Source organism: Prionailurus viverrinus, chromosome B1 (assembly GCF_022837055.1).
Source record: "Prionailurus viverrinus isolate Anna chromosome B1, UM_Priviv_1.0, whole genome shotgun sequence".
Classification (NCBI taxonomy): domain Eukaryota; kingdom Metazoa; phylum Chordata; class Mammalia; order Carnivora; family Felidae; genus Prionailurus; species Prionailurus viverrinus.
In genome coordinates this window covers 13,596,382-13,616,354 of record NC_062564.1, presented here as the reverse complement: position 1 = coordinate 13,616,354, position 19,973 = coordinate 13,596,382, and the positions used below count along the sequence as shown (strand labels likewise).

At 40.6% G+C, this 19,973-nt stretch overlaps 1 protein-coding gene across 1 annotated transcript in view; it reads right to left on the bottom strand.

Annotated features, from left to right (window-relative positions):
* The window catches only part of TENM3 (teneurin transmembrane protein 3), a 451,388-nt gene extending 431,725 nt beyond the window's left edge, over positions 1-19,663 (bottom strand). Inside the window, exon 1 of the mRNA XM_047856975.1 lies at positions 19,382-19,663. Coding sequence (XP_047712931.1) covers positions 19,382-19,613 — 232 coding nt within the window. The 5' untranslated portion in view covers positions 19,614-19,663. The remainder of the gene's footprint in view (positions 1-19,381) is intronic.
* Between the last annotated feature and the right edge of the window lie 310 nt (positions 19,664-19,973).

Here is a 19,973-nt window from a genome sequence, read left to right as displayed (position 1 = left end):
AATGGAATAGTGGTGGGAGAATTTCTCCACTGTTATTTATACATCACATTTTAAATGGGAAGAGGGAAGAAAGGGGTCAAAAACAGTTAAATATTACCATTATACATGTTGATTGTTCAAAAGAAGAATACATAATAATTTTTAAAGGGCAAAAATGAATGATAAAATCCTCTGCATCTTTCCTCTATTTGGGGAGGTGCCCGTATTGGAAAATAAAAATAAGAGAGAGGTTAAAAGCAGTAAAACTTCTTTCTAATCTTTGAAACGCAACTTAAAACATTTTCCACGTTATTGACTTTTTACAATGGTAACATCTTGATGCAAAGATCTATGAGGTGAAGGAAAACAGAAAACTGTCTTCAATTATTTGTTGCTCAGGTATGTGAACACAGTTCACTTTGCAAATAAATACCCAAAGCACCATCCCTATGAGCCAATACGTAGAGTCCAAACTCCTTCAACAACTGACCCTCGGAAATCAACGTCTCACAATAACTCAAAACTCTTACGGGCTCTTTCTGAAATGCAAGCTGGAAAGCAAGCACACGCGGAGGAAACCCTGTTAGGTTGGCTTCCTCAATTAAAAAGTCTGCTGTGGTTTCCTCTAGAAGAGAACACTAAACTCGACCTCTAGCAGATCTAAGTTAAAGCCACTCACTAGCTCTGTTCAAATCCCTTTACTCCTCTATTTTTTCATCTTTCAGGGTTCTCACGACTTGGTTTAAGAGATACTTTATGTCAATTGTGACTAGTAGAAAGAAAGGCTAAAGGAGAATGGCTTTAAAAATAAACCCCTGGACAAATGTAATTGACAAGCATAAAGAAATGTAGCATTTGATGGTGAGGAGAGGATCATTTCCAGATAATTTTAGAACAGCCACACCGCCACCACCGTTGACTTTCACTTTTCCTTCATTCAAAAGTATCTCTAGCCCAGATCTGCTTAGGTGCTTCGGACCCTATTCATGTCAATTCCCCTCTTTGGTTAAGGATTCTTGTTTGTGGGATCCCCTGTTTGAATGCAAACGCCACCGGGGAGACCTAGGGATCAAACCAGAATAAATTAGTTCTAGCAGGTTATTTTCCACAATCTAGCAGCAGTGTTAGCAAGATGGGCTATACTTATCAAAAACAGATGATGGAAAGAAGAAAGGTTTCTGACTCGGGGAAGAGAGACAGCTGGCAGAAGGCTATCACAGAGGTGGGAGGGTTGGGCTGAGTGAGGTTGGTAGGGAAGGCTTTAGGGCAATGTACAAAAGTGGAAAGACAAAGGTAGAAAAAATGCTTCTGGAACCAGCTAAAAACTTGGCCATCTTGCTTTGGCTTCAAGAAACATGAAAGAGATAAGGACACATTTATTCTTATTTTCCATGGTTTCTTCAGATTGTATTCTTTGCGAGGGTTCTAACAACATGACCCTAATTTCCTTCTTTGTCTTTTAAGAGTCTTTGCACTAATTCCGTTTGGCTAGAACTGGTGAAGTAAGTATTTATCTCCTGCACATTGCATTTTGGTCACCTTGATTAGCGGGGCCAACACAGAACTTCCTACTATAATTTGAAACAGTACCAAAACCATACATTGCAGTGAGAATAAAGTATACCTGAGGGTGAAATTCACTGTGATTAAAAGGCAACAATAGCTTGGATAGGATTAGGCGTTTTTGTTTTACTATGCTTATAAATTTGAAAATCTGTTTTTTAAAAACTGAAAAAACAACAACGTGGGCAGGCTGGATCGTTAAAAAAAAAAAAAGTTCCCATTTTGAAAGAAATGAGTAAAGGTCTGTGACAAAGTGGACAGGACCAGCTAAGAACAAATGCTTCCAGTGAGGTCGGCACGTAGCAAAGCTACTCCTCCCATAAAGGAAGGGGCTTGGGAAATGGCTTAGCTTCTTGGACTTTTTCTCACAAAGCATCTATAACCTTGTCAGAGCAGGGAGGGATTTTTCAAAGCTGCAATGCCAAGTACGTTCACCAGTAAGCGAGACATCTACTATCTCTGGGTGCGTTGAGAAGAAACAGATTGTACTCTTGGGTGGTCCAGTTCCCAACCCACGGTTATTTTCTTCCCTCGAGTCTAGATCGCTCTACGGTCCAGATTTTGCTTTCTCTCTCTTCTCTCTCCCTTGTTTTTTCTTTTTTCTGTTTTTCGGTACATGCCTTGTGGTGTGCAACTATCACCGCAATCAACTTCAGAACATTTTTATCACCTCCCCCAAGAAACTCTGTACCGATGATCAGTCACCTCCTCTTGCCACCCCCCCCCCCCCAACCCCTCCTCTCCTCACCCTAGCCCTAGGCAAACGCCAATTCACTCTCTGTCACTACAGATTTGCCTATTCAGGGCATTTCAAATAAAACAGACCCTACAGACCCTACAGTATGTGGACTTTTGTGCCTGGCTTCTTTCCCTCAGCATTACGTTTTGCAGGTTCATCCACATTGTAGCATATATCCATACTTCAGTTTTAGGCTCAAATAGTGTTCAGTTGTATGGGGTATCTGTAACAGGGAAAAACTTGGCATGTCTGACTCCATGTGGTTTCGACTTCCCTCGCTGCTGTGACCTATGGGTTAAACACTTCCGGTAGCCCCTCACATAGGCATGCTACAGATAAGATCTGCAAAAACTGCTCTTTACCCCAAACCAACCTCAAATGAGGAGATAAAGAAGTGGCTGCAGTGGTCATTGTCCCAGGTCATCAAGATTGAGAAATGATCATAACTCGGGGGGAAGGGGGGGCGGGACTTGAATCCGTGCCCCATACGGTGAATGAGGTTAAATTAGCAGAGAGTTTAAAACTTGTTTTTCAGAGAAGCGCTTCCCCTAATCTGTTTTTGTGTCTTTCAGACCCCACTAACAAACTCACCAGCTGTCTCTGCAGAAGCCTGGACTCAAAGTCAAGGGATACGGCCCCAGCCTAGGAACAAGCAAGGCCCTACTTCCCTTATCCAGGGATAACTCTATGCCGGCTCTCAGAGCATGCCCACAACCCCTCCTCCTTGCCCCAAGGTAACTTCCCAACATGTCAAGGGCTGAGTTCTGCCTCACTCTGATGTGAAGTCTCCATTCCAAAATAAACTTGGGATGTGTGTTGCAGATATGTTCGCTCAATGCACATTCTCCACCTTTCTTTATGGATAATCTTACGTTCCCTCTGCCCCTTTTCATCAGTATAAATGTAGCCTCATCCCTATGATTATAAAAAGCTTGTTCTGTTCCCCTTTGGGGAGGTGGATTTGGCCTTGCCCCCCCATTTCCTCCTCTGGCTGCCTCTTGAATAGATTGTTCCCTTACTGGATACCTGATGTCTCAGCGATTGGCTTTGCTGTGCTTCGGGCGGGTGCACTTGGGTTCAGTTACAGAATCCATTCACCAGTTAATGGACATTGGAGTTGTTTCCACTTTTTGGTTATTATGAAATGCTGCCATGAACATTCAGGTACAAGTTTTTGTCAATATATATCTTCATTTCTCTTGTGTATATACCACACTTGTTATCATGTGTAGATTCTCTCTTATACCACATTGTGAGAGAGTATAACGTACCGCAAGTGTGCAATGGGGAACTGGAATGGAGGTCAGCGGTACTGAAATTTGGGGTACAAGCCAAGAATTGCTGTGATTTTCAAAAACAGTTGATTCTGTGGGCCTGCTAGGTGAATTCATTATGATTTTATCCTATTATTTTTTCTTTGCTTTCTATCATGCTGATTTATTCTTTGAAAATGTTTTTCCATTAAAATTAAAAATACTCAGCACAGAAAGTCTACTTCTTTTTTTTTTTAAATTTTTTTTTTTTTTCAACGTTTATTTATTTTTGGGACAGAGAGAGACAGAGCATGAACGGGGGAGGGGCAGAGAGAGAGGGAGACACAGAATTGGAAGCAGGCTCCAGGCTCTGAGCCATCAGCCCAGAGCCTGACGCGGGGCTCGAACTCACGGACCGTGAGATCGTGACCTGGCTGAAGTCGGACGCTTAACCGACTGCGCCACCCAGGCGCCCCAGAAAGTCTACTTCTGAGGCTAAAATCACCTGATCTTAAATGTGCATGTACAAATAATGATTACTATGTCATGGCTGCAAGAGTTAAAATAACTGGAATGCTTACCAGAAAGGGAATGGCTGAATACTTTATGTATCCTGTTCAATGGAACACTATGTGGCTAGCATAAACAGTGAGTTTGGACCTATATCTTTGAATCTGGAGGGAAGCCCATGGTATCTATTTTAAGTAAAAAAAAAAAAAAATACAAGTTGCAGAATGGTGTGTATAGTCTGGTCCCATTTTTGGAAACTAAGAAAGAGAACCAACAGATTATGTGAGTGCTTATGGTTTTGAGCATGAATAAAGGTGAGGAAGGCTAGAAAACTCTTGTGATGATCATTCAGAGGGGACTGTGAGTGAAGGAAATTAGTGATGCTCTGTTTCATAGTTGTGAAGTTTTACTTTGCATGTTACTTCCCTTAATCTAAAAAAACACACTATGGGGTGCCTGGGTGGCTTGGTCGGTGAAGCGTCCGACTTCAGCTCAGGTCATGATCTCACGGTCCGTGAGTTCGAGCCCCGCGTGGGGCTCTGGGCTGACAGCTCAGAGCCTGGAGCCTGCTTCGGATCCTGTGTCTCCCTCTCTCTCTGCCCCTCCCCTGCTCATGCTCGGTCTCTCTCTGTCTCAAAAATAAATAAATGTTAAAAAAAATTAAAAAAAAAACATACTAAAGAAAAACATTGAAGTCTATATCCTTAAAAAAACCCAAATACATATATTTTTTGATTTGCTAATTTTTAGCTCCTCTTCCATAATTAGAATTTTAATTTATTACCTTCTCCTGGAGAAGCTGGATTTTAAAAATCCTTCCTCATTGGTTGTGAAGAAGTAAAGTTATGTAAGAAATGTTGGAACAGCAATATTTGCCTCTCATTTCATTTCTGCCCTTCCTTTCATCACACGTGGCTTTGGAAAATGGTGGCTATTCATTCATTTCTTCTATAGTCACAACCCTCCAAATGGAGTTTGGGAAACGGAGAGAAGATTCCATATACACTTAATACGTGGAAATAAAATAATCTATAATTGTCTTTACATATTTTCCTTGGTTGCTGTGAGTTTGGATGGATTCTCTCTCCTTAGGCACTGACATGCCCCCAACAGTGGAGGATAACACAAAACTACAAATTGGGCAAATATTTCTTATTTGATGCTTGTGGAATTAATGTCGCCACCATCTTATCTAGAGTTCCCTGTTCTTGCTGCGTTTGCAAAATGATAAGAAGATCACACAATCTAGAAATGTATGTAACTTTTTCCCCTTTGAGACCTACTGCATACTTTATGGGACAATCCAAATGCTTTAACCTTCTTAAGCTATATTTGTCACTGTTTGAACAGAATACCCACCCTTGAACATGCAACAGAAATTGCAATGAGGGGATAAATCGTTACTTGTAAGGCCCTACACAAAACAACATTTCAAAATCAACTTCAAATCCCGTTAAATACCTTAACTGCCCCACCCGATTTTATACTGTATGTAAAATGCAAGCATCTTCAACGGCTTGCTCAATTTACCTGGTCATGTGATAGTAACACCTATAACCACATACTGATTATCTCAAGTTCTTAGAAGACGGAGAACATGATCTGTATGTCAAAATTAGAATCCGGTTTGTTATTCAAAACACGAGTCTAATGGAAGCCACTGCAGGTTGGCCAGGGCATTCATCCTGAACTCAGCTGTGCAGGGCACCTCTGCCAATGAGGACAGGAGACAGAGGCGCCATGGCGAACTTGGTGAGGAGGGTGAGAAGGGGAAACCCCAAGTATATTTGCGAGCAAAGAAAGCAGAGTTAAAATGAATGACCCAGGGCGCCTGGCTGGCTCAGTCAGTTACGCATCTGACCCTTGGTTTTGGCTCAGATCATGATCTCACAGAGTTTGGGCCTGGCTTCTGGCTCTGTGCTGAGCAGGGCCTGCTTGGGATTCTCTCTCTCTCTTCCTCGCTCTCTGCCCCTCCCCCGCTCATGCGCTCTCTGTCTCTCTCTGTCTCTCTCTCTCTCAAAAATAAATAAATAAATAAATAAATAAATAAATAAATAAATAAATAATAAACATTTAAAAATGAATGGCCCGGAGAATGTACATTTTCTTCAGGAGAAGATTTGCGGAGTTCCGGGGGGGGGGGGGGGGGGGTGCAGCAAACCCGGATAATGGGTTTGAGTCTAGTGACTCAAATCACAAACATTCGGTTGTGAGTCTGCTGACTTGTAAGGAAAGAGCATCTCTGTAAGCATGAATCACCAAGGATTTATACATCCAACCCCCAAAACGGTGTCACCTTGACATTGGCAACTATTTGTAACTAGAGAAATAACCTCGCGCTTGGTTTTTTTATCAAAAAGCATTCCGAAATGAACTTGCTTCTTATTGTCACTTAGTAATTTTTTTTTTTTTTTTTCAGAACAATCTAAGACCCGAGTGATCATAACGTGCCTACACCCTGTCTGGCGGTATCTGAGTCAAGCTGCAGTAGGTATTGGTATAAATATGCATATGGTTGGGCATGAAGCAGCAGGTGTCTAATAATTGCGACTGAAGCGGCACCACAGTGATTCACGATGTGGATCCGAAACTGGCAACGTGGGGAGGACCGGATACAAAATGTAGCAGGAAGCTGGGGGCTCAAGACATCAGACCAATAAAGGCCGAAGCAGGGGGAAAGGATTACCCCCACTGCGTCCGGAGGAGGGCTATAAGCTACATCTATCTACTCACACCTTCTGGTAGGTAATCTACAAAGCAGGGTGGCCACCAAGCCCGAGAGAAACACTTGCCTCTTTAACAGCCAAAATTAGTTAACAATCAGTTAGGCAGGGGAGCTAAAAGAGGCATCTGAGAGGAAAACATTAACGGGCAACAATGATAAACTGGAACTCTTTAACTTGTGTCTTTAAGTACAGAAACGTAAGGTTGAGTAAACATGACCATCTAAATCCTTTAATCCCGCCGCTGACATTTATAGTGCCTGAGAAGGATTAATCATTTTGATCTCTAAATGAATCATTTTAAGTAGTTAATATTTAAAAGTAATAAACTTTGGAGTTGCGGTAATTAGCCTGGTGTATCTGATTCATGTTTCAGGTTTTTGTCTTTCTTTATAAAACCCTAGGCTCACAAAGAAAAAGCTTTCTCTGCATCAGTTAGTATTTCAGAAAAAAAAAAAGGGTTTCAGATTCCTTTCATTTTTGTATGATGACAGAGGTGAGGGGGAACACTGGGGAAATGAAAAGTTTGGGGTATAACTGGAAATTCATAGCAGCATTAAGTGCTGAATGGTAAGACCATATGGTCATATTTCTTTTGAAGTCTAGGATCCGTTCCCATTATTCACTCTAATGGCATCCAAGACTAAACTAAATCTCAGTCTTTAAAATTAAAAGCATTTTGCTCTTGGCTCCCAAATCTTCCTCTTTCACAATTTTCAGCATGCTGGAATGTTTAATATATTTTCAAAATGCAAAAAAACACAAATAAATAAAATAAAAATAAGGGGGGTGAGGAAAAAAAACGAATGCATCCCATTTCGCTTCCGAAGCAGGATAAAATGGTACAGACAGACACATAATTGTTATCTTAAAGGCGGTGTTAATACTATTTTTACATCAGCCCAGTGCTGTTAGTGACATTCTAAAATGATATGTATAACCTTCATGTTCTACATCTAAGAAATATGAATCTAATTCTTTGGACCTCTCTGGAACATACAGCATAGAGAAAGATTTTTAAATTATTCATCATTTTAGGAATATTCTAGCAATAAAACTTCCCTCCCCCACCCACCCCCCGCCCAAGCAATCTATATCTAAAAGCTAAAAATGGGCCTTTTTCTATTTGGAAATTGATGAAAGTATTTGAAAGGCACGGTCCCACCTATATGTCACTAACTCTCTTCATTCTCCCCCTCGGCACAATCCTGATATGTCACGGATGCTATCATTCTAACAGGCAAAAGGGCTTTATCCAGCAAAACATTATAGCGCAATGCCAGCGGAAGTTGTTTTTAAGAGGATCGTGGTTATGGTTCAGTAGAGACAATGTGCCTCTGCCCAGCACCAAATGAAATCTCACCCTGGCTGAAGCTGGATGAAAGGAAGAAGGTAAACCCCAAATTTTCCATATTCAGCTACACGTGCAGCCTGCTCTTTCTTTTGTTTTCTTTTTTTTCTTTTCTTTCCTTTTTTCCTTTCTTTCTCTCTCTCCTCCACTCTCTCTAGTATTACGAATGGATTTTTGTTCTGTTTTCTTCATATTCTTGTATAAAAGTTTTTGAGTAAAGCGATTCATACACTGGTTTTTTGGTTTTTTTTGTTTTTTTTGTTTTTTTTTTTGGTTTCTTACTAAGCCAAAACTTCACAAATGTATAGAAAGTCCTCACTTTAGGAGTATCTTGTGTTGAGAAGTCGACAGGGTGACCCTTGAACGGCATGGGTTTGACTTGCGTAGGCCCACTTACATGTGGGTATTTTTTGATATAGTACAGTGCTATAAATGTATTTTCTCTTCTTTATGATTTCCTTAATAACATTTTCTTTTCTCTAGCTTACTTTATTGTCAGAATCCAGAATACAACACATACAGCATTCAGAGCGTATGAGAATTGACTGCTTATGTTATTGGTAAGGCTTCCAGTAACAGTGGGCTATTAGTAGTTAAGTTTGGGGGACGTCAAAAGTTATACGTGGATTCTTGACTGTGTGGGGTGTCAGGGCCCCAACCCCCAAGCTGTTCAAGGGTCAACTGGATATATTTTCCTATGAAAACAACATGTAGGGGGCCATGATGGAACATGTAAGTAATGAAGTTCTCTGTGTCTGAGGAACTGGATGAAAAGCACAGTAAAGCATGACATCCTGGTACGGAGGCTGTCTCCCTGAAAAAATGTGCTCAGAATTCCAACCGGGAAAACCTCTCACCACCATAGCCTCTTCCATTAATTTTCCGCTTTCCAAGGTGGGAGGAATATTCCCCAAGCAGAGCACCGGTAGTCACACGGTACACAAATGCTCAGTGAGGGAAGCCAGGTTGGGAGCTTTGCAGTGGGGGGATAGGAGCTGGGGTTAGCTACTGCCTTTCTCAGACTAACAGGAAAACCGATCACCTTTCCACATGTTTACCGACTACTTAAATTTGCTCTTTTATGAATGGCTTATCCCTGGCGTTTCTCCCATCGGACTGTTTGTCTTTCTGTTTCCAATTTGTGAAAGTTATCTCTTCATATATTAAAGCTTAGACCTTATATCTGTCACGTGGGTCGTAAACATAATTCCCAAAGTAACAATTTTGTTTATGGTATTTTAATCTACATACCTAAGGTTTTAAATACAAAATTAATCATTTAAGCGTTTTCTTCTGAGTTTTCTGTTTCTATGAGCAGGGTCTCCCCTACTCTCGAGGTGTACGGGTAGTCTCCCGGTCAGGCTGTGTGGATTCACAGCCACTTTTTCCTTGCCTTCCTCTGTTATAAAAGCTGGAAAGCAAAAATAGTAAATGTTCCCTCTTCTCATGCAGCTAAGCGTAGCCAAGTATAACAGTTCTGAAAAAAGAGACGTAGAAAGACATCTCCAGGGAGTAAAAAGAAACAGTCCAAAGGGGAGAAGGACTTCTCACCTTTGCTTTTATTCCGTTTCAGCCAGGAATATGAAAATGCAGTGAACATCTGGGGATCCACAGGACAAAGGTCACATGCTAAGGATTGCAGAGCAAACAAAGACGGAAGGAACCTGGGTCCTTGATGGCATCTTTGAACCCTGCACAGTCCACCTCTAGACTTCTTGTTTTCTGGTTTATAACTGTTAGATGTTGAAGTCGTCGTTTGGGGAGCTTGCTGCTATTTGTGGATCAAGTCGATCCTACTTTATCCAGTCTTTTAAATTAACTGCTAGAATTCTTCCTGCTTTATTTTTTACATTTGTCTTTAATCCATCTTAACTTATTTTTGAATATGCTGAGAGATATGGGTCCAATTTTATATTCTTCCAGATGGATAACCAGTTGTGCCAGCACCATTTATCAAGTCCCACTGAATAGAAAAACCGTTTTCTGTTTCATGCTGAATTTCCCTATATACTAGGATCTATTTCTGAAATTTTACTCTATTCCACTGATTGACTTATCCTTATTTATGCCAATATCATATAGATGTGATTGCAGTGGCTTCATAGGACTTAATATATATTATATATGTATTTATATATATTATATATTAATATATATAATACATATTTATGTATATTATATAATATATTAATATATAATACGTATTTATATATATTATATAATATATAATACATATTTATATATTATATAATATATTAATATATATTATACATATAATTTTATAATATATTAATATATAATACATTTTTCTATATTATATATTAATATATAATACATATTTCTATATTATATATTAATATATAATACATATTTTTATATATTATATAATATATTGATATATAATACATATTTGTATATATTATATAATATGTTGATATATAATACATATATATATAATATATATATTATTTTATAATTATATAATATATAATATATCTATATATAATATATATAAATATTATCTAATTGCCATTTTATCATCACTATTAGCCTTTTAAATATGTTTTTGACTATTTTCAGATTTATTCCCCCATGTGAACTTTAAGCCCCCTTTCTCTAATTTAAAATAAACCTTGACTTCCACACATTCTGGGGAGAGTTGGTATTCTTAGGGGATCAGTCTTCCCATGTAAAAACATTGACTGTCTTCCTATCTACGCAGATCTTGTTTTATGTTTTCCAATAACATTTTAGCGATCTCTTCATAAAAGGTCTCATACCACTTTTAGAAAATGTATTCCACAGAATTTTATAGTGTTTGTTGCTGTTTGGATAGGATGTTTTATTCTGACTTCCAAAGCTAGCCAATTATTGTTTAATAATTACTCAAAAATAGTATTTAACATGTATCAGGCAGTATTCTAACCCATTTCATTCTCGACAACTATAGATTGAAAACTAAGGTGCAATCTACGTGGAAGAAAACTGAAGCAGAGAGAAACTAAGTAATGTGTCCAAGCAAGTTACTTGGCCAAGGTTACGTCACTCGCCAGTCAGCTCATGAATGGCAGACCTAGGACTCAAGCACAGATCACCTGGATCCAGAATCTATGTTCTTAACCACTATGCTCCATGACCTGTGATGTCTGTATATTTATCTTGTATTCATCCAAGCACCAATTTGCTTCCAACTATTTCGTTTAACTTCTAGAGACATGTGGTTTTTGTATGCATACAACTGACATACGGTTCACAAAAGTGCCAACTTGAACGTTTTGCAAAATATAAATCAATGATTCAATTTTCTTCTCTTAGTTCAGTCGCTAAAACATCAAAAACAATTCTGAATAGGAATTGTGAGAGAGGAGGTGAGCCTCTCTCATGTTCCTGATTTTAACTGAAATGGTCCTAGGATCTCCTCAATTAGAATACTGTTCAAATTTTTTCAGCGGTCATCTTATATAGGACTCAGATGCTTGTGTTTTTTATTCTTGTTTTACTTAGTGAGTTTTACTTTAATAAGGAATGGTTTCTAAATTTTATCCCAAACCTTTTCATCATTTATTGATAAGATCATGTTTTTCTACTTTGATTTATTAATCTAATTATGTTAATAGACTTCCTAACATTGAAAAATCCTCACATTATACCAAGGATTAGTAACTTCTTGGTTATTAATTTGGCCCTGACTATCATCCGTTTTATACATTGCTAGATTCACATGCAAACAGTTATTTAGACTACTTTTCACACATATATCAAGAAGTAATTTTGGTCTAGATAGCCTCTTTTATGTTCTATTTTAATCAAGATTTTTGGTTACTATTAAGGTTACGCCAGCTTTATAATATGAATTTTAGTACTTTCCATCGTGTGCGTGTGTGTGGGGGGGGGAGGGGTGTTAAATGGCTTTTTGAACCTTGGATTGAGCTCCACTTTAAAGGTTATGTACAATTCACCTCGGATCCTAAAATTCACCAAAAGGAACTATTTCCTTTATAATGGTAACCTTTTAGCCACTGCCCTACTGTCTTCTGAGATAATTGGTTTTGGAAAGTTTTCTTCATGTTGTGACATAATTTGGGGTCAATCATATTTTGCTAAGAAAAAATAAATTCCCCTAGATTTGAATTGCGTGGAGCAGTGCCTTTTAGTTGTTACACGGTGTTCGGTGTCTCTCCTTTTGTTCTCAGTATTTTTTAATTGGGATCATCAGGGGCTTTCTATTTCCTTGGCCATTTTAAAGAATCAGCTTTTTTGTTTGTTTTTAATTTCAGTTTTATCTTGATTATCTCTCCCTTCCATTTCCTTTGCTTTATTTTCCTTCTGTTTATTTTTTTACTCATCTCTTAGGATCTATAGCAAATTCCTCTTTGTTGGTCTTTATTCTTTAAATCTCCTCATTAACAATATATTTTTCCTATGATTATGGCTTTCTCTGTCTCCCACACATTTTTAAAGCAGAACTTTCTTTTCATTGCTTTCTGTTGCTTCCTATCATAATCTAGGGTTATCATAATCCATGAGAGAAAAAAGGTTTCGTTTGTTTATCTTTTTGTTATTTATCTCAAATTTTACTGAGTTGTATGATCAAATGTTTTGATCTCTAAATCTCTACTTTTCTGATTTTTGTGGCTAAATGCACAATTGGTTTCTGTAACTATTATGTAGAATTATGAAAAATTGTATCCCTTCTATCTGATAGTTATAAATGTCTGTCTATGTATATATACATATGTTTAACTGAAATTTTATATTAATATTATATAATTGCTTCCTTATTTTTGTCTTCTAGATCTGATTCCAAAGGAGGTAAACCAAAAATATCCCCAAATGTTGTTTAATGTATGCAATTCATCCTTCTGTCTTTTATCATTTACTCTGTGGTCCTCTTTATCTTGTTTAGTGTTTTTAATAGCAAATTCTGCTGTGCCTACTAATACTGCCATTCCTTCTTTCTTTTTGTTTTGGTGGGTATTTACCTGATACTTGTTTATCGATCTCTTTATTCTCAACCATCCTTTTGCCATTTTAAGTCTGTTTATTATAAATACCCATAATTTTTAGAAACCAATGGGATAGTTCTGTTTATGTCAAACTCAGCGCATTTACATTTCATGTAATATGTAGTATAGTAGATTTGCCTTCTTTCATCTTGTTTTATGGTTATTCATGATTTTACTTGTTTCCCCTTTTTCCTTGGAGCAGTTTCTGCTACATTGATCAGACTGCTATTCATTCCCTTTCCCTCCTGCTAATTAGGTAGGTCTACTGTGTTTTTCCCTTCCTCTAATGATTACCTCCCTTTCCTGACATTCACAGTCAAAAACATGTTTTTCATTATTATTTGAATGCAAAGTAGCAATGATTTCTCTCTACTAAAACTCCTATCCCCTGTTCCGCCCTCTCCCTTTTCGACTGAGATTCCAGAACTCTTACTTTCCTTACCACTTTCCTCCAGCTCCTGGGTATTGCTGAGACAAGTGATCGCTTTTTAGTCTAGCCTTTTTTCAAGGTCTCCCACGGTGTGTTCCTAGACATTTCCAGTTGTTCTGTTATCGTCATTTGGGAATTGTCCACATACATACTGCCGAGTTGATTTCATCGGTATTGTTTTTTTGAACGCTTTCTCAGACGACACGCGTACAATCTTTCCATGTCCCCAACTATCCTGAATTTACTCTGAGAGACGAAGGATGTCTTCCTTGCACAGAGGATCCCCGGGCTGTAGTTCTTCTCTCCCAGTAGGTGGTATTGTACTGTCTTCTCCTTTCATTGTCGCAGGTGAGACATTCATTTTGCTTCTTTCGTAAGCAAGAAGAAAAGTAACTTTTTTTTTTTCTCTGGAGAAGCTTATAAAATATCTTCTTTCTCTAAGGTGAAAAAATTCTCTAGGATGAGCTTAGGGGTGTGTGTTGGGGTGAGTGTATGTGTGTGTGGGGGGGTGCATATACACATGTGTTTTCTTTTTAATTTTACCTGGAACTTGGTTTCTTGTTTTGAGTTGTTTCTTCTCCTTGGTCTTCAAAACTATGAATCCGGATTTGATCAGTGAACACCCTCTTTTCTTCAACTAATCTATTATATTTTTTCCTATGCAAATGGCAGCCTTCCCAGCCTGGCATTTGCTGGTTACTGTCGGTTTTCTTGTTGCTGCCTTTTTTGGTACTTGGATTTCTATAAGCACTCATACGCTTTTTAATTTAGGTTCAAGTTTTCCTCCTCTATCTTCATTGCTCATGTTCGTCAGCAGCTTCCTGATTGGTTTGTCTTGCAGCCTATCCCACTTCCTGCAATTTGGGTGCCGCTAAGCACGTTGTGGCTTTCCGGGGGTGCTTTAGTGGTAAGTCCTGCTAGACTCTAGAGACAAATCTCTCCCCTCCGTTTTCCTTGGCTGGCACTCCAATATCAGAGCAGAGAAAACCCATCTGGTTGGTTCCCTCAGCTCCTGAGGGGCCAAGGAAACCAGCTGCTCTTGCAAGGCAACTTTCAGTCCCAGAACGACCATGGAGAGGCAGGTCAGTCTCTGTCTGCCACAAAGTCACAGCCTTCTTCCTGATCTTCACCCCAGGGCTGCACCCCATTCTGAGCGCTCATCCGACCGAAAGGGAAAAACTAGCTGCATCAGCTTTGTCCTTCGGGGACTCTGTAGAATCTTAGATCTCCTTTGCACCCTGGATCACTGTTCAGCTCAGAGCAAGTAAGGAGTTGTCTGGGGGATGGGTCGATGAGGCTTCATGCAAGCCACCGTAACGCTGGAATCCTGGACACGTGGTCACAGGAAAACCTGGACTGCTCCTCTAATGTTCTTTTGTTTCACAAAACAGAGTTATCCTTGGTTATCCGTCAAAAATCAGGGCCTGTGGGGTCTGCTACCCTTGAACTAGTCTTAGATGAGCAATGTCATGAGGGGAGAAGCAGAAGCCATATTTGGGGGAACTGGGGACGGCTGGGCACTGCTGACAGCGATAAGCAGGAAGAGAAGGCAAACCCCGGAGCAGGGGTAAGGAAAGAGGAGAGTTTCGGGGACCGGAAGCAAGCTGTTAATGAGCGCCTGTCGTTGTCAACCTGCCTTCCTCCTTCCCTTTCCTACTTTACGGATGTATGTTCCATTTTGATTTCAGGAATGTATAAACACAGACATAATGCTCTCTGTTGTTCAAATTTAAAAACAGATAACCCCCCTCCCCACCGCCATTCTATGAATGAGGAGTGAACGGTGATCTTTTCATTTTAAAATTCTGCAATTCACCACCCAACACCAATAACTGACTGACTGGTAAACATTTTGGGTTAAGACTGTCTGAGAGGTGCTTTGCAGACATATGGTTCTGCGGAACAAAAGCGTTCCTATTTCCAGACGTCGCCTTGTTTCAAAATTCACCCTCATGGCCAACATTTCTTGTTGGAGTTGATAAATATTTTCGTTCGGTCGAGGACGCTACAAGGAATGCACATAGTGCAGAGGAAAAAAAAAAAAAGATCTCTTACTTTATCACTTCTCTAAAACTGTGGGATGATCTTATGCAGCTGTTTCATGAGAAATGTATCTCAGACCTGACCTGACAGGATAAATTCTCTTCAAAGTTGAATCAGAGAAACTGGTATCCAAGAATGCAAAACAGGTCATTGTCACCCTAACCCCATCACACCTACGGAGGGTTCCACAGCTGCTGAAACAACAACTACTCCCGTCACCTAATACACCATAGGAAGAGATTTGAAAAGAGACAGAGAAAGAGATCTATATGGGATCTGGTCACATGGCACATTATTGTGAAAACACAACCATCCCCGGCTTTGCAGTCTCTAAATAGAATACATAATTAATGGAAGTCACTTGGCAGTCACTAGAGCCACAAAAATCAAGTCGGACAGTAGGCCACCAAATCGGTCAAGAGACATAAAAGCATCATATTTCTACGTTTGAATGCTCCACGTAAATGGCACTCACAGGGGTCTCTACGTATCCCTTCCTTGGGCTGAAGGGGCCCTTGCCTGTGTCATTTACAAAGCAGAATGAAGATTGACAAGTTGTTTCAGGACCCCACGGACAAGCTACATTAGCATGATTCTTTGGAATCGGTTCAAAGATCTTTGGCTACTACTAACGTTTTTTCATCTTTCATTTTTATCATGTGTATGATGTCAGGAGTTGTGGCAGGAAGCACATTTTGTCAATTAAATAATTAATCCCACAGCCTAATAGTCAGGGAGGAAAAATTGACATTTGTCAGGTTCAAAGGAAAGGAAAGTCTGGGAGGATTTTTCATTAGGCTTGCTTGAGAAAAACAGAATCCGACAGCAAACTTTCCTCCGTCACTTCTCTCCTACATTTACTGCTCCGGCTACACATTCCCTGAATCCAACCACAGGAGAGAGAAAGTATTTGCAATAGCTCCCTCTCCCTCAAGCTCATCCCGCCTGGTCCCAAGTAATCATATCGCTGAATCTCCTAAAGAGGTCTCCAGTCTCCTCCTTGCTCTCTAGCCACGCCATCAAAAGGGGCCACAACTGGCACCAGTGAGGCAAAGGGGAACTCTGACCCGGAACTGCCTGTTCTCCGGCTTTGGCCACGGCACAGAGGTTGGAAGCCAAGCGCTAGGGGCAGACCGGCCCCGGGTTCAAGCCCCCAGCTCGGCTGTCGCTAGCCCTGGGGTGTCAGGCCTCTCCACTTGGCAAAGAAGGGCACTACTGGGACCCATCTCACCCAAGGACTGGGGGGGTGCACGTAAAACCTGGCTAGTGCCGTGACTGGAGCATACCAAGGGATCAGCGCACATGAGCAATACGTAGCAGTATATTCCATTCGTGTTTCCAATATGGCCTGATTGACGAACACGTCAGGTGGAAAGCGGGCCCGAGCACACACCGCACTCCTGCTTTTCCTTTCTCTCCGGCCCTTAAACCTCTGCTCCCCGCTTCATTCCGCTGCTCCCAACAAGCCGCCTCCACGTGCCGCCTCGCTCACTCTCTCTTCCCTCTGGCCCTCTTCTTCTCGCGCCCCCCCCCCCCCCCCTGGCTGGCGACAAGCTGAGTAATAGTACTGTTGGGTCCCCTAAGAACTGTGGTTCCAGGGTTTCCGCAGATGGTATGGCCATGTCATCAACAGTCTGCATTGGATTAGCGCTGCCTAGGAGGTGAAAATTTCAGCTCGCTATTTTTAACCCGTTTGAGCATCCTTCGTGCTGCCTAAACGAAATGCTTGCTTGGGCTGGAGATGAGCCTCCCCCACGCATCACGCCACATGTGCTGAGGTTTTTTTTTTTCTTTTAATGGTATTCCACAATGTTTTGTTTTGTTGTTGTTGTTGTTGGTTTTTTTTTTCCGATAGGGCACTAAACTAGTTGTTTTTGTTACAAAAGGCAAGGCTTCACACCGGGGTTCAGACTGCATGCATTTCATAGTACCTACTATTTTTTAAGTTGGTGGAACCTGTACCCTGATAATCTATGTCAGCTGTGTAGACAATGCGAAAGAAAAAAAAAACCACTTGGGTTTGGAATTATAAGACATCATGCAATGGACTTAGAAGTCCCTTGGCTTACCGAGGGTATGTATCTCAAATATTATGTCTTATATCTTCCCTTAAAAACTGGCTCAGTCGGTTAAGTGTCTGACTTCGGCTCAGGTCACAGTCATCTCACAGTTGTGAGTTCGAGCCCTGCATCAGGCTCTCCGCTGACAGTGCAAAGCCTGCTTTGGAGTCTCTTTCTCCCTCTCTCTCTCTCTCTGCCCCTCTCCTGCTCACACTCTCTCTCTCAAAAATAAATAAATAAACATTAAAAAAACTGAATCTCAAAAAAAACCCCTACTATGTCAAGCTACCATATCCCATTTCATAAACGATGATACCTGTAATTTTAGTAAGATATCCTTCAGGGGGAAAAAAATATCTCTTCAGCAAATCAAATGAGTCTTCTTTGAGGCAAACTGGTTTAGGTGAGTGAATGTTCTTTCAATCTAGTTAGGATGGTTCTTTCCACAATAGAAGAAGAGAACCATGGAAAATTTCCAAACTTCTGCATCATTTATTGCATTATTTTTCTGAAATTTGTTGCTTGCTCAGTATCATACTGTTGGTCACACTGTTTGTAAGGTGACTGGGAAAGAAGGAATATATTCTTTACATTTGCGGTTTAATTTATTTTTCCTCATTTCCTGATTAAAATAGCTGAGGGATGCTAAGTTCTGTGTAAACTGACTATGCGACACAAATGGGAGAGGATTTTATTTTTATTAGTAGTAATCGTGCCTGCATCTCCAAAAAAATGTATTAGAAAACAAAAACCTAGGTATGCCCAATTTAAAATAAGCTATTGTCTGAAAGCATGGAGATTGGTAGGTTTCAGACTGTAAAGGCAAGTTACAGAAGTCATTACTCCACTGGTAGAGTATACAGGCAGAAAACAGAGTGTAAAAACGTTCAACAAATACATGTGAATGGCCAAACCATAACGGGTTATATTATGTGACACTGGGATGTTTTAAGGTAGAACCTTAATGTTCTAGATCGCCTGCCGGAGAGAAACCTGAACCCTTCAGTAGCAGGCTCTTGTATGAACATCAGCACATGGGCTACATGGCTCATGAGATAATTCAGAATTAGGACTGTCACTTTTCAATGAGTGAAAGGCCTTTGCTTGTCAACCTTTCCCGTTCCTTTACGTCAGTTCTAACGGCAGAAACGTCCGTGAGCACCTTCCTGAGAGGGCGAGGGAGCCCACGAGACCTGGATCTCAAGTTTATGCACAAACGCTGGCTGTGTGCAGAATCACACCCCTCACATATAAAATGTGCACAGTGATTCTCGCCTGGGGGGCTCAGTCGGTTCAGCGTCCGACTTCAGCTCAGGTCATGAGCTCACGGTGCGTGAGTTCGAGCCCCGTGTCGGGCTCTGTGCTGACATGGCATTTCAGAGCCTGGAGCCTGCTTCGGATTCCGTGTCTCCCTCTCTGCCCCTCCCTCACCTACGCTCTGTCTCTCAATAAATAAATAAATAAATAAACATTAAAAAAATTTTTATATGTGCACAGTGATTCTCTACATGAATCGGTACCCTTATCTGGGGTCAATGTGTCTGTAGGTGGCTTTCTACCTTTAAACTGGAATACTATGTGACCATCTAGTTTCTCAAAAATCTGAATCAGAGGCTAGACATCCAAGTTGGAAAATAATCATGTCACCTATAGAGGAGAAAAACAGGGCACCTCCAAGGGGGCGCCTTCTGAGTGTGCCTTGTTTTGTGAGACCAGTGACCTACCTTGTCTGCTGTATTCGTCTGCTTCTCTGTGAACCAAATCCTTTACTCTGTTTCCGTAAAGCAGCCGTGAAGAATCATGATCAAAAGCTTTCAAGGTTTCACTGGAACTGTACGACTTCTGCGTGGGGACCCTACACTCCTCATTGTCTGCTGAGGAATTTGTATAACGCCGTTCTTTTTCTCGTCTGCTCTTGGTCAGCGAGCAGTAAGGCCTACGTTCTTTCACATCCATACTTCATTCCTTCTGGGTGCACATCAGTCCTGGTCGGCACAGATTACACTCACGGGTCAACTTGCATTGGCCTCTCTGCAAAGATAAGAGGTTTGCATAACGTCAGCGTAACATTCGTCTAAAAACTGACCACCCTATGGGGCACCTGGGTGGCTCAGTCCATCAAGCGTCCAACTGAGGTTCAGGTCAGGATCTCATGGTTCATGGGTTCGAGACCTGCATCGGGCTCCGTGCTGACAGCTCAGAGCCTGGAGCCTGCTTTGGATTCTGGGTCTCCCTCTCTCTCTGCCCCTCCCCCGCTCGCACTCTGCACTCTGTCTCTCTCTCTCTCAAAAATTAATAAACATTAAAAAAAGCTAT